The sequence below is a fragment of the Lissotriton vulgaris genome, chromosome 9, assembly GCF_964263255.1.
Source record: "Lissotriton vulgaris chromosome 9, aLisVul1.2, whole genome shotgun sequence".
In the NCBI taxonomy this organism is placed as follows: Eukaryota; Metazoa; Chordata; class Amphibia; order Caudata; family Salamandridae; genus Lissotriton; species Lissotriton vulgaris.
In genome coordinates, this window is record NC_141697.1 from 962,398,851 (window position 1) to 962,413,123 (window position 14,273).

General features: G+C 45.0%; 1 protein-coding gene across 1 annotated transcript in view; it reads right to left on the reverse strand.

Moving 5' to 3' along the window:
• Positions 1 to 2,179: 2,179 nt before the first annotated feature.
• C9H3orf18 (chromosome 9 C3orf18 homolog) overlaps positions 2,180 to 14,273 on the reverse strand; it is a 40,724-nt gene continuing 28,630 nt past the window's right edge. The window contains exon 5 of the mRNA XM_086938812.1: positions 2,180 to 3,352. Within this exon, the coding sequence (XP_086794938.1) occupies positions 3,272 to 3,352 (81 nt within the window). The 3' untranslated portion in view covers positions 2,180 to 3,271. The remainder of the gene's footprint in view (positions 3,353 to 14,273) is intronic.

Genomic DNA, 14,273 nt, shown 5'->3' on the forward strand with positions numbered 1-14,273 from the left:
TTTTTTTGTATAGTACATTTATTTTGACCTCTCCTCTTAATTAATTGGGGGATACCTTACAGTATAAAGGAAACTTTGAACCCCAACCCATACCTATGGACTTCCATGACAGCCACGCCACTACCCTAACCCACACAAATCACACTCTGACCACCAGGAACATCTTCTCCACCCAGGACACAACCTCCACCATGAAATCCATCAACTCGGGAGATCCTACAGACCCATGCCAGCACCAAATCTTCAACCTCAGAAATCAAAGGATTTACCAGGAACTCACCACCCTACTCAGCACCTCTATCACCATTGCAATATTTCCGAACGCCTGAAAACATGCCAAAGTCAGACCACTACACAAAAAACCATCTGGCGACTTCAGCAAACTTAAAAACTACTAGACAATCTTTCTGCTCCCATTCCCAGTGATAGTACTGGAAAAGATCATCAACAATCAACTCATGACACACCCTGAGCAGAACTGGTTACTTGACACCTCACAATCCGGCTTCTGCAGCAATCACAGCACCTAACCTGCCCTGATCACCACCACTGATGACATCTGAACCCTCCTCGACTGAAGAGAAACAGCTGTGTTGATCCTCTTCAACCTCTCAGCAGCATTTGACTTCGTATCCCACCACAAGCTGATTCGAAAGACTCCACCACATCGGCATCCATGGGGACACGCTTAGATGGATCACCTCCTTCCTCACCAGAAGAATTCAGAGGATCTACCTCCCACTTTTCACCTCTAAACCCAAGGAACCCAGCTGCGGTATCCCCAGGGCTCATACCTCAGTTCCATGCTCTTCAACGCCTATATGACCCCACTGGCCAACACTATCGGATCCCATGGTCTAAACATAATATCCTATGGAGACGACACCCAACTGGTCCGCTCACTCACCGAAGGCTCCACCACCACCAGAACCAACTTCCACAGATGCATAACAAACGTCGCCAACTGGATGAAGAACATCGATCCCTATCCCCCATCACCGTACTTTGCCCATGCCTCATGTACGTAACGTTTCTCTCCTTGTAAAACGCTTTGATACCCTAACGGGTCATGTTCGTGCTATATAAAACTGCAAATAAATAAATAACTGTGTGCAGCTGAACACAGGCAAGATGAAGTACGGATCTTTGGCAACAGCAGCAACACATGGAATGACTCCTGGTGGCCATCAGACCTAGGGCTATACCTTCTCCCTCTAACCATACCGGAAACCTCAGAATCATCATTGACAATAAGCTCACCATCAAATCACAGATGAATGCTGTCTCTTCTGCCTGCTTTCTCACTCTGTGCATGCTACATAAGATCTTCAAGTGGCAATCCCTACACATGAGATGCACCTGTGACACAGGCTCTCATCACAAGTCAATTGGACTGTGGCAACACCCTCTATGTAGGATCACCACAGACCTCCCACAGAGACTTTCGGCCATACAGTACACCGCAGCCAGACTCATATTCAGCCTTCCCCAATGAACCCACATCACATCCCACCTCAGACAACTTTACAGGCTCCCCGTACAGAAGAGAGGCCAATTCAAGCTGCTGACCCACGCCCACAAGGCTCTACAAAGCCAAGGACCTGCATACATTAACCATCACCTGAACGTCCACCAACGTTCGAGAAGACTATTCTCTGCCTCCCTTTCACTAGCCCATACTCTACGCATCTACCGAAGCAGAAGTGGAGGATGATCCTCACATACCACAACAAAGACCTGGAAAAGCCTCCCCATGTATCTCTGCACCATCACCTCACTTCTGGAATTCCGAATGGCCCTCAAGACCTGGCTGTTCGAAGAAGCCTCCGGGACCTGCAAGCACCTGGATACCCTATGGGGTGATTATACAGGCTTTATAAATCCTGATTGATTGTACACGGGAAACATCCTGGACGGAGGCTAAGGTTGGCAAGTTAATGCTAAGTGGCAATTTGTGACATTAGCACAGGTATATGTAATAACATATACAACCAGAGCAAAGGTATAGCACTGGCTTCATGACCAATTTTTGGACAGGAAAAACCTGTAATCATGAGATGGCAGAGGAGCCTACAAGCACAGGTAAAACACAGAAAAACACAATTGACTGACATCAAATAAAATGACCAACAAAATACTGCTGCATTGTATCTGTCTGTGACATCTTGCAGGTCTAGGAAAGTTGCTATAGTATTTAAGTAATGCTCACTTGGTCAGGGCCATTGACTGAAGTGTAGAGGTGCAGACATCAATTACTGTGTTCCTCTGTCAGGAGATGCAGTCATGGGTGAGTTAAGCTGATGTAACTCAAAAGAAGCAGCTGTAGATGGTAAAGTCTGACAAAGATCAAGAGGTGTAGCTGTTTGTCAAGAAATACTATGCTATGCCATGAGATGCCACTTGTGTCAAGAAAAGCTCCGGGAGGTGAAGAGGTGCTGTTTTAGGTCCGAAGATAGTACCAGTGCCAAGGATAAAGAGGTGATGATGCCATTCATCATAAGATCCCACTACTTACCCGGAGAGAGTGTTGGAAGTCTGAATTTACTACACATTGATGATCACCACAAAAATCTTTCATTTTGCATTTTCTTTAGCAATCACCAAATCATGATTTTTCTGTTTTTGTCAAGCATAGTTCATAAGTTCTCATTCACCTATTTTGTAATTCTCTGTCGCATATATGACAATGAAAAGCATAAGCTATATCTCTGCAAATATGAGTGACTTCTACGTTTATGACTTGGAATATGATTTTTACCTGTAATTTTCACCAAAACCACCAGAAAAGCATGTAATTGAGACTGAGGAGGAGTAATGTATGAGTATAAGAAAATCTTCAAGCAGAGGTATTACCACTGCAGCGTTCTGAAATTGAGTGGTGTGAGCATCCATTCATGAACTCATAGGTTGCATTATCCTACATAAAATTAGTTTACAGCCAAACAAAACAGAGATCAGCCCTAAGGCATGTCCATAATCCGAGAAACAGTTCCAGCCAGACGCCTCCCGATGACAAGCCCATGTTACGATGATTGAATCAGACTGGTTGTTGACGCAGTGATAGTTGCATGTATGTGCAATTCACAGTAAATTGGTAGTGCTGACAGAGGGATGGGCTCTCACACGGATATCAGTACACATACCTCTATTTCCAAGCAACCTATCACAAGGTAAGTCTACCATTTATGGATTGATGTCTCCTTACTAATGTTGATCTTTGAAACTTCCAGTATCTGGCCAAAGTGTCTCAATATGAGGGCTGGAGAGCAGTTCAAGCATTGATGGCATTTGCAACGTCGGTGAAGACCAGGCGGCTGGGCCTCTGTAGCGGACCCTGGCTTGTAAGCAGGATCTGTAAAAAGGTACGTTGAGAGCATGAGAATGCATATAAATAATCAATCAAATTATATCGACTTACAGCTCAAGTCCTCAAAGTGTGTTTATGATGAATCCTCAGGAAGGCTCACTTTTGTGATCACACCTGCTGCAACACATACCAACGAAACCAGACACAGTATCACCCCACAATGCGTATCTACAAGTCCACGGGTGGCACATGCTTCTTGAGAAAGGCCTAAAGATATCAGGTCTCATGCTTACCTTAGAAACACGCGTTCATATGTAGCCAGGTAAATGAGTCATTCACTGCCACAAAAACCTTGATAGTTTAAGCAAATACATCAATGAATTACAAATCTGATCTAATTGTCCGGCCAAAATGCCACTACTTGTAAAAATGCCCACTCTTCCAAAAGAAGCATTCTTCAAAAAACTGCATGTTCACTTTGCTCATAACATCAACGCTCTGTTTTACAGTGGGTCATTTTATTTGCACTTAAAAATGCAGTAAAATACAGTAACTAGGCAGCACATGCATTGAGTATTGGCAACAACATCATCATGTTAATTTCAACAGTCAATAACAGTTTGTTCGTTCCATTCTGAGGAGGTGAACATCCTTTTGGGCTCAAAATATCCTATCCTCCTGCCCCATATTTGATCTTGCTTATCGTTGGCGCTCAGAAATCTGTTTTTCAAATATACAACAGCTGTCTAGTTCAGCCATCCACTGGGGGGCTTGGGACCACTCTCCAGGTCTGTGAAATGTCCCTTTTGGTAATTAACATCCCCATCCTCACAAAGGCTTTTGTGTATCTGTCAGTCTAAATATGATCTCGGATGTTCAGCAAGGCAATAAGGGATGTAAGATCAATATTATCATGGATTATCTGTGAATGGATTTTTACCACCCTGCCCCAGTAATCCTGTAGGGCAGGGTTATTTAAAATCCGTCCTAGAGGACCGGACCCATGCCATATTTTTTGCATCCCCCCATTTAGATAAATGTAGTTATCTTAAAAATCTGGCATGGATCCAGCCCTCCAGGACCCACTTTGGAGAACCCTGCTATAGGGTTTGCCATCCCCATAACAAATGTAGAAAATTACCCTGATCCCCTTGGGCTCTTTAGACATGCAAGTGAGGATTTCCTTCCCATCCACCAGAGCTTTTGTCTAGTGTAATAACTATAATAAATGAATAATCAGCTCACCCTTCACTCTCAAATCAGCTCTGTAGTCTCCTCCTGCTTCCTCACCCTCCGAACTATCCGCACTGTCGCTCGTTTCTTCTCCCCCCAGGCACTCAAAATGATCATGGCCGCTCTAGTGATATCACGGCTGGACTATGCCAACGCTTTCTACAATGGCATACCAGCATACAGTCTAAGGAGGCTACAGTTGGTCCAAAACCAAGCTGCCCGGCTGGTTTTTGGTCTCCCACGCTATCACCACTCCACACCCCTCCTCAGGGAGCTCCATTGGCTCCCTGTCAAGGAACGTTCTCTGTTTAAAACCGCCTGCATGGTTTTCCAGGCCCGTCAAGGCACCGCCCCCGCCTTCATTTCCTCATTAATAAAAGAATACGCTCCCCCCAGAGAACTTCGTTCCTCCACCAAGTCCCTCCTTCAAATCCCACGCTTCAGACGCAAAAAGTGGGGTGGGTCCAACTTTTCCACCTTGGCCCCCACTTTCTGGAACTCCCTCCCAGACCACCTTCGTGCGGCTACCCATTATGTATCCTTCCGTAAGGAACTAAAAACGTTTCTTTTTAAACAGGCTTTCCCTGTGTAATCCTCCCTTCCCGGCTCTACCACTGGTTCTTACTTTGTCTCTGTAGCCAATACCCTCCACTAGCGCCAAGAAACCGTTCGGTGCACGCTGCGCTTTATAAATGTTTTAAATTAGAAATTATAATGAGGGTAACTGAATAAGCCAATAGCATATAGAAATCACTATTTCTCTAGGGGCCGACAGCGCTGTTTGCCAATCTGTGTCATCTATTGGGTCTATATCGACCACCTAATTTAATCTAAGAGATGGAAATGTAACAGGTGTGTGAATCACCAATTTTTATAGAAATGAGAGATATATTGTGTAAGAGCTGATATATAGAAACTTTCAAATCTAGTAGGCTGAACTCTGCAACTTCTTCAACTACAGTCAAATCCTTCGCCAGTTCATGCCTGAATAAAAAGAAATTCATTTTAAATAACCCGAATTATTATCCAATGGTTGGAAATGTCTTGACAATATTATTTGCGACCACAAATGCCAGGGTCAAGTCCCTAATGAGTCCCAGCCCCAAAAGTATTTTTTAAATCTCTGTATGGCAACTATATTTCCCACCCCCACACTACGCTCAAATACACCTCTTTGTTCAATTTCATTTGCGCAGCGCATATGGGCAAATAACATTCTGAGAGTTGGTGCTGTCCACTCTATCTGCTACTTTTTTTGCTGTCACAGCTTATAATTCAATGCAGAGTTTAACAGGCCGTCGCAAAGCCAGTCAGTCTCACTTTGCTGGTGCTTTTTATTTGCCGCTGTTGACTTTGCCAATGCTTGTTAACTTTTCTGAGAATTATATTTTCTATACTTTCATGCAGTGACAGGTGTTGAAATTTGAAAATGGAGGGGCATTACACTAGTGCTGGTTTAGCAAAAGTTAGTGAGGGAAGCAAGAGAGCTCGACTTTTCCAAGAAGGGGGTCAACGTGGGAGTCCTTCCCCCAAAAGTACAAGATCATTTTCAAAAATAGAGTGCCAATCACTACATTATACATCACAATTTCTGTCAGAAATTGGCTAAAACTATAATTTAAAAGGCAATTGTTAAGAGTCTGTGTGAAACATTCTCACACTTGTGTATAGGAGATACTAAAGGATTTACTCTCTCAAGTGAAAGCAAATCCATGTCAAGTATTAAACCAGGCCATGTTTACAAGCAAATCAATTTATTAACTCATTTCTCGAGTACTGACAAGTCAGACTAGCACATCTCTTGCAGTTAATTGAAGGCAACTATGACAACTTGCAGAAAGAAAAGGTTGGGAGGCCCAATGAAAATATCATCTTCCCTGGTACAATTATTTCGTGATTTCTCTAAATGCCAACTCTTGTGGTACCACTTCAACTTGATGGTACTGTGTTGTCGAATATTATCACTTATGGAGGTCAGTTATTCTAGTCATTATTATTATTGTTGGTGCATCTAATACTGTAGGTATGTGCACTTTATGGAGGTAGCAGGAAATCTTGATTTCAGAGGCAGGATCATTAACTTTGACAGTGCAACAAGAACATCTAGCAGAGAAATATTTTTAAAGTAGCCCCATGTACAAAGTGGTTCTTGTGCAGTCATACACCAATACCTAAGTAAAGTGGGCACATTACATCCGGAAACCACTCTCATGAAGAAACACATGCCCTGCTGCTCCTATGCTATGGTTTCTAAGGTTCTATGGTAGCAGCTATAATGGGAGGACATATTCAGTAATCAGCCTGTGCCAGTGATCTGCCAGGAAGCAGCATTTAGTAGACTCAGCCTCCCCAAAATGATCAGACAAGCTGAAGAAGCCTGAGGTCTCATTAAGCACAGAGCAAACAGGGATAAGCCTTAGGCATCCCTGTCGCAGGTCTCAAACTAAACAGAACTACACTTGCCGCTTTCTCGGCCTGTTGCAATCTGTGAAGACTGAAGAAAATAGGATCTATTTTCGTCTGCTTTTTGCTTTTACTACATCATGAATGACGCGAGCGGGAGCAAATCATCGCAATCTAACCAGTGTCTTTATAATGAAGCTGTATGTTCAGTACCCTTTTTCTGTAAGTCACTGTTGGACTTGGCCCTTTTTGCAGGGTCATCCCTGAACTTTTTGCCCTCCTCCTAGCCTTTTTTCTGAGATGGTGTTAGTGGTTTTAGGACTCTGGGCACGTTAACACTGCTGTCTAGTGTACAGTGAATGTGCTCTCTGTGACAAATATGGTAAGATTGGTCTACACCTGCTTGGCATATTGAATTTACCTGTCAGTCCCTTGTAAAGTGGTATCTCAGATACATACCCAGGGTCGGTAAATTAAATGCTACTGGTGGGCTTGCAGCGCTGATTACACCACTCGCCAAAGTAGCCATTCAAACCTATCTCAGGCCTCTGCCATTGCAGGGCCTGTGCTTTCAGTGTTACTGCCGCTGTGACATGGCACCTGAAGTGTGACCCCCCTTTTACTACATGTCAGTCACCCCTAGGGTAGGCCCTGGCTAGCCCTATGGGCAGGGTGCATTGTAGGGAAAGGTAGGACATGTACCTTAAGTGTGTGACATGTCCTGGTAGTGACAAACAGCTATTTTGGTTTCTCACTGCTGTGAGGCTGCCCTCCCATAGGAATGCATTGGGGATTCCCTGATAAGTGTTTCAGTGGTAATTCCTGATATGAGAGGAGCAGCGTGGTCAAGTTTAGTATATTTGGAATGGTAATAATAAACACTGCGCAATGGTGTGCGCAGATTTATTATAACTATTTTAGGAATGCCACTTTTAGAAGTTGGCATTTCTGTGTTATATGTGTCTGCCTGCCTGATATGGATTCCATGTCTGGCTTTGGAGTGATAGAGGCTGGTGAGGTGTGCGTGGCTCAAGGGAGGGCAGGTTGGGTCAGCGCTAGGTTGAATAGGGCTTCTGCATTTGGAGTAGTGGGTGAAGTTGTCCCCTGACCCTGAATAGATCTGTGCCTGCCTATTTGAAGGCTGGGTCCGCCCCCTGTGGTGTGTCCGATGACGAGCCTCCACCTGACAAAGGGGAAGAGGAGTCCTGTCAACAAAGTGCTCCACACTCCTCAGAACCAGTTAGGACTGGTTGCCCCCAAGCTCTGTGCCAGGGCAGACAAAGAAAATGTTAGTATAAATATTGGGGCTGTGACCCCATGAAAAGGTTGTGCTTTTTCTTGTGCTGGGGCTTGCTGCTGCTAGGCCCCAGGACGAACCGCCACCAGGGACTGCCTCCCTGCTGGAGGGCCCTGTGAGCTGGCCTGCCTGGGCCCAGCCTTGTGCCCCTGAAACTCTTCGTGAAGCGCTACATCATTACTGCTGGAGCCCCAGAGAGGGGGGCTCCAGTCTTGGCCAGAGGATGAGGGGCGTGTGAGCCCTGCAGCGCTGTTCTGTGTAATCTCCTGGGGGAATCCCGGCATGGGGGATGCCCCGTGCTGCTGAAAGGAGAAGCTGGTGCCCATCCCACATTTTACCAAGTTTCAGCCAGAGCCCAGCCCGCTGTTTCATGCCTCTGTGAGAGGGTGCCCACCCCGCATGTAAGCTTCTCTTAGCAGGTGCCCACCCCGCTGTTTTATGTTACGGCGGGAGACAACCACACAATTATTCGCCGCAAGAAGAAGGAACAGCCGGCAGGAAGGAAGACACCAGAAGCCTGGCCAGGCATGCTGGGAGACAGGCGGGCCCCTGTGTGCTGGTGGGAGCCCGCATGTGGGAGAAGCCAGGCGGGAGCCCACCAGCACTGGCGAGCAGGTAAGAAGAGCCCCGTGAGTGGGACTATCAGTGAGCCCTGCAGGTGCCGGGAGCGGCACCAGAGAAGACCGGAGGAGCCAGAGGACAGCGGAAGAAGAGCCCCGGTGAGTGGGGCTCCACTTGAGCATTGCTTGTTTTGGCCCCAGGAGGAGCCCAGTGATCGGGGTTCCGGTGCCTAATTTCCACAGCTACCCTGCCGGACAGAGTGCAGCTGCAACGTTGGGGTCCATTTTAAAGTGGAGTCCCAGTGGGGACCCAGGAGGCACAGTCAGTGCCAGTGGCCCTTTCCCCTCAGTTGCACCGTCAGTTAGCAGCAGCTGCAACATTTGGGGGCATTTTGTTGGTGGTGAGGAGGGGGGAGACGCTCCTCTGTGCCCCAGCGCATTGCGCAGCATCTTCACTGCCTAGGCAGCTAGGGGGACATTTAAGAGGCCCCAATTCAACCCCTGACATTTTGGACAGAGGGCCAGGAGGTCAGTATTGGTAGGGCGCAAGGCCCTAATGTTATGCCCAATGCGTGTATGCCCATGGTTAGGCATAAGGTGTTTCATGCCATTTGTTGATGTAGGAATAATGTGTTTATGTTAGGTTGTTTATGCCTAAGGTGTTCATGCCTAAATATATTGCATAGTGTATTTAAGCTATGAGATTTGTGCATAATGTAGTTATGCCTAATATGGTTGTTATATAATGTGTTATGCTTGTGAGGACTATTGCATAATGTGTTTATGCTAATGAGGTTTGGGCCTAATGTGTTTTAAGCCTAATGTGACAATACTAAGGTCATTATTGCACCAATAGTTACTGGTTGTGTTTATATTTACTTCCTGCGTTCTGATGGTTCTGACTGTGGCCCGATTGGCCTAGTCCTGTACATAATCCCCTGCAAATATTGCCCAGTACCAGTTGGCACAGTGTACATTGTGTGATTATGATCTAATATGTTTTGGATAATACAAACCTTGTGTGGAGTTTTTTTTTGTGGTGTGCCTAGTGTGCTGCTGCTGTGTGTTGCGCAAACGCTTTACACATGGCCTCTGGGATAAGCCTGACTGCTCGTGCCAAGCTACCAAGGGGGTGAGCAGGGGTTATCTTCAGCGTGTAACTCCCATGCCCTGACTAGAGTGGTGGTTTCTGCCTGGCTTAGGCGCAAGCCCTAACCAGCCAGAAATCCCATTTCTAACAGTCACACACTGTCATTCTCTTCCAACATGTGAGAACAAATGTACTGACATGGTGCAGTCCAACTAGGAAGGCGTCCCCCTTGTGAAATGAACGGTTGATGTCATTTTGAGTGGAATGGACCATGCCCTGAATGAGATTACCTGGCTGATGACAGGTGATGCCGTGAAAACGGTCCCAGGATGCTTGTTTGTGGTCCAGGGAGGACCAGTCTTGACAGTTCAGGCTGGACTGTTCCAATCAGGAGCTACATCAAGACTTATTTGCATATGGCTGGGTCCAAACTGGGGTGGTGTGGTGAGCAAAGGAACAATGGATTTAACCCAGATCTCTTGACTGGGAGTGAATGTTTGATTTATCTGCATTACGTTCATCATCAGTATGTCTTTTGCTGAAGGAGATTACAGCACAATTCAATAGAATGAAGGCAGACCTTTTTATACCTCATGACAAGCTCATTCCCTTGGGTGGTCTGTGGCTAAATATTTAGGACCTGTACACTACGCCTTTTAATACTTATTTAAGATCGCACTTATATTTCAGAAATCATAATGTGTGCTACTGTGGCCGTACTGTAGTTGCTTATATTTAAAAACATTTTTCAACTTCATATGTTTTTCATGATCTGAAATGTGTTTTTTTAAGAATTTATATTTTTTGCTGAACATGAGTACTAGAGTGCTATTATGAATACGCCAGTAATTGATGAGTAATTAATATTTGAAAAGTATGATCAACGTTCATAATTGAAGGGCCTAGGTCTCAAATCCAATAATTCCAATGGATTAACACTGAAACTAGTCAGGTTGAGGCTTCTAGGCCTAGAAATGCTGGAAATAGATTCTTCAAAATGTGGACTCTTTGTTGTGATGACTGTTGTCGGAGCAACGCCTGACAAGAGGGCAATTAGTCGGTAACAGAAGAGAGACAGGAGAAACAGTTATGCAGAGAGCAGGAGGTTATAGACACACCACTGGGACTGCTTACTTTTAATTAATATAAAATAGTTCACACCTGTGCTGTCCTGAGAGGTAGTTCAGTGATGAGGCTGATATGATTAATAAGCTGGCATTGCAAGATAATGCAAGGTCAGGAAAGTCACCATTCATAGAAGATGTACATGAAATCTTCAATCTTACAAGATAAAGCAAATCTATTTTCAGAAATGAAATGAAAAGGGGATTTGTAGAGCGCTGTTGCTGCCCTGGGGCGTCCAAGCGCTACAGAAAAGAAATGGTGCTACCTGCCAGACACAGTTGTCACAGAGAATCAGTTATGTATATTAAAAAGAAAAGTCTTGAGTTGCTTACGGAAATAAAGCAGATTGGGGTTGGACCTAAGTTGGAGTGGAAGCGAGTTCCACAGCTTAGCCGCATTGTAAGAAAACAATCTACCACCTGCTCTGGTTCTCCAGACTCGGGGAACTGTGGCCAGAAAGGCGTGACTTGAGCAAAGTTGTTTACTGGGGTGATATGGCGTAATCAACGCATGGCTGATCGCCGGGCCCGTCTGCCAATAGGCTTGGTGGGAGATGCACATCACTTTAAAAGTTATTCTTTCCCTCCCTGGGAGCCAATGTAGGATCCTGAGCCCAGGTTTTGCTGACATCCTGCAGGCAACTGAAGCAACGTCCGTGCAGCGCAGTTCTGAATGATCTGCAGTTTCTGCAGTGTATAGTCAGATGCACCTAGGTACAGGGCATTGCTAAAGTCCAATCGAGACTGGATCAGGCCCTGGACGACTATCTGTTTAGCTTCCACAGGAAGAAGTGGGAGAACTTTTTTCAGAAGCCTGAGTAGACCAAAGCAAACTGCTGATAGCTTGGTTGCCTGGGTGCTAAAAGTCAAAGACTTATCCAACCATACACCCAGTCTTTTTATATTATCCTTAGGTGTGGGTGGCGTGCCCAGGCTGGAGGGACAAAGGGAGTCAATAGTGAGCAAGGCAGGAGGACCAAGGAGCATCAGCTCAGTTTTATCTCCATTAAGCTTAAGGCAGGATGTCGTCATCCAACTTTTTACTTCCTCCAGACAATTCATCAGACCACTCCGTGCTGACTGGCCATTTTCCTGCGCAAGGGAGACCACTTTCTGCGTATCGTCCGCATATGTAAAGAACTTAATGCGATATAGACGGACAACCTCAGCCAGTGGTCTCATATAAACGTTGAATAACGTCGGGCTCAATGATGAGCCCTGCGGTACCCCGCAGTTCAGAGGTTTACTGGAGGAGACAATGTCTCCCTCAAAGACCTGAAAGGTCCTGTTGCTTAGAAAAGATCTGAGCCAGGTTATTGCCATCCCTGAAATTCCCAAGCTAAGAAGACGAGGCAGTAGCATATTGTGGTTAACCGTGTCGAACGCTGCACTCAGATCGAGGAGGACCACTGCCACTGATCCCCCTCGATCCAGAATCCCTCTGGTTGCCTCTGGGACTGCCAGTAGATCGTTCTCCGTCCCATGTCTAGGGCGGAAACCCGTCTGGGTGGCATCAAGCTGTTGGTTACTCTCGAGAAAGTTCGTTAGATGTATATTAATATATTTTTCGAGGATTTGGCTCAACCAGGGTAGCAGAGAGATAGGGCGATAGTTGGTAAAATTGCTGGGATCTAAGTTCGGCTTCTTTAAAAGTGCGCGCACCATGGCTTGTTTCCAGGTAGATGGAACTATACCAGAAGACAGGAAGGCATTGAGTAGGCTCATAATGATGGGAAGAACAACATGGATGGCCGAAACCAGTATGTCTGGGGGAGCTGGGTCACATGGGGAGCCTGACTTTACTTGACGCATCAACTGTTCAAGAGTCTCCTTATCCAATAAAGGAAACTGATCCAAAGTGAATAAGGGCAGATGGACAGCTTCCAACAGCAATAGCCGTTCTTGGGCAGAGAAACCTGGATCGGCATCTGTGAATGATACATAAATTTGATGTACTTTTTGATAAAAGAATTCTGCTGAATCATTGCAGTGACCCACTGTATTGCAGTTGGAAACAGAAAGAGGAGAAAGCTTGGTAAGACTCTTTACTATTTGATAGGTTTCTTTCGTTTTTGATTTGGTCAGCGTGATTTTTCCTGTGAAATAGAAAGATTGCGCACTTTTTATCTCTTGTTTATATATTTTTGTTAAGCCATTGTTGTTGCTCAGTTCAATGTTGGTAGGGGGGAGAAAGCAGCACAGGCCCATATTTATTGAACATGACCTGCTGCTACTCTCATCCCCTGTGCGCTTGCACACTGTAAAGGCTACCACGCACCATGCATAAACTTTGGACTGTACTGCAGAGAGTGAGAGAGAGAGAGAGTGTGTGTGTGTGTATGTGTGTGTGTGCCTGTGTGTGGTTGTGTGTGTGTGTGTGTCTTGGAAGAATACTCTTCCTGTACAAAATTCTAGACCTCTACAAATTCCAAAACATTCCATAGATCACATCTGTGCTATACAGTTCAGCACATATACTATGGGTGGAACGCTTGGAGATATTAAACCATTTCTCCTTCATTGTGCGTGCTTCAAGGAGTGTTATTTTTTGACAAAAAGTCCAGTCTGGATATTTTAGTAAATTGGGATTCCCATCAAAAAGTATGAGTGCTTGCACGGATTCACCAAAATTACATCCATGTAATTCCCCTTTGACATCAAGTTGAGCAAGTCTCTAAACAAGAGGAACCATGAGCTTTTTTAACCAGGGCATACTCCTTAATCGTAAATTTGAAGAATAAACTGGTGTGCAGTTCCAAAGTGTAAGTGAGAGTGTTCAGGTCTGTTAAGAAGTGCCCTCACATACCCCAGACGCTGTCACTACACACTCACTGCACTACCCAGTCCACACACCCACATGCACCCAACGGCTTCATCAACAAAAGACCTCCACTAAAGAGCCCCTTCACCGGTGTCCGTCGGGCATTGCAGTGCCGGTTCGACAAGAAGCAAGCCAATGATGAAGCATTACATCCTCCGGGGTGTTTGAGGGCACTTCTTAACTAAATATTGTCTTTTAGTACTGTAGCGGGTTGTGGGTTTATAGGGGAATAGGGTGGGAAGTAATTTAATTATGTTAAATTAATTATTAATTAGTAGGAATTATTAATTAATTAATTGAGAATTAATTTTTAATTACTTTTAATTAATTGATTAATTGATAAATATGTTCTGTAGCGGGTTAAGGGTTTATAGGGGAATAGGGTGGGAAGTAATTTAATAATAATTAATTAATTAATATATGTTTGTAAATATTTTT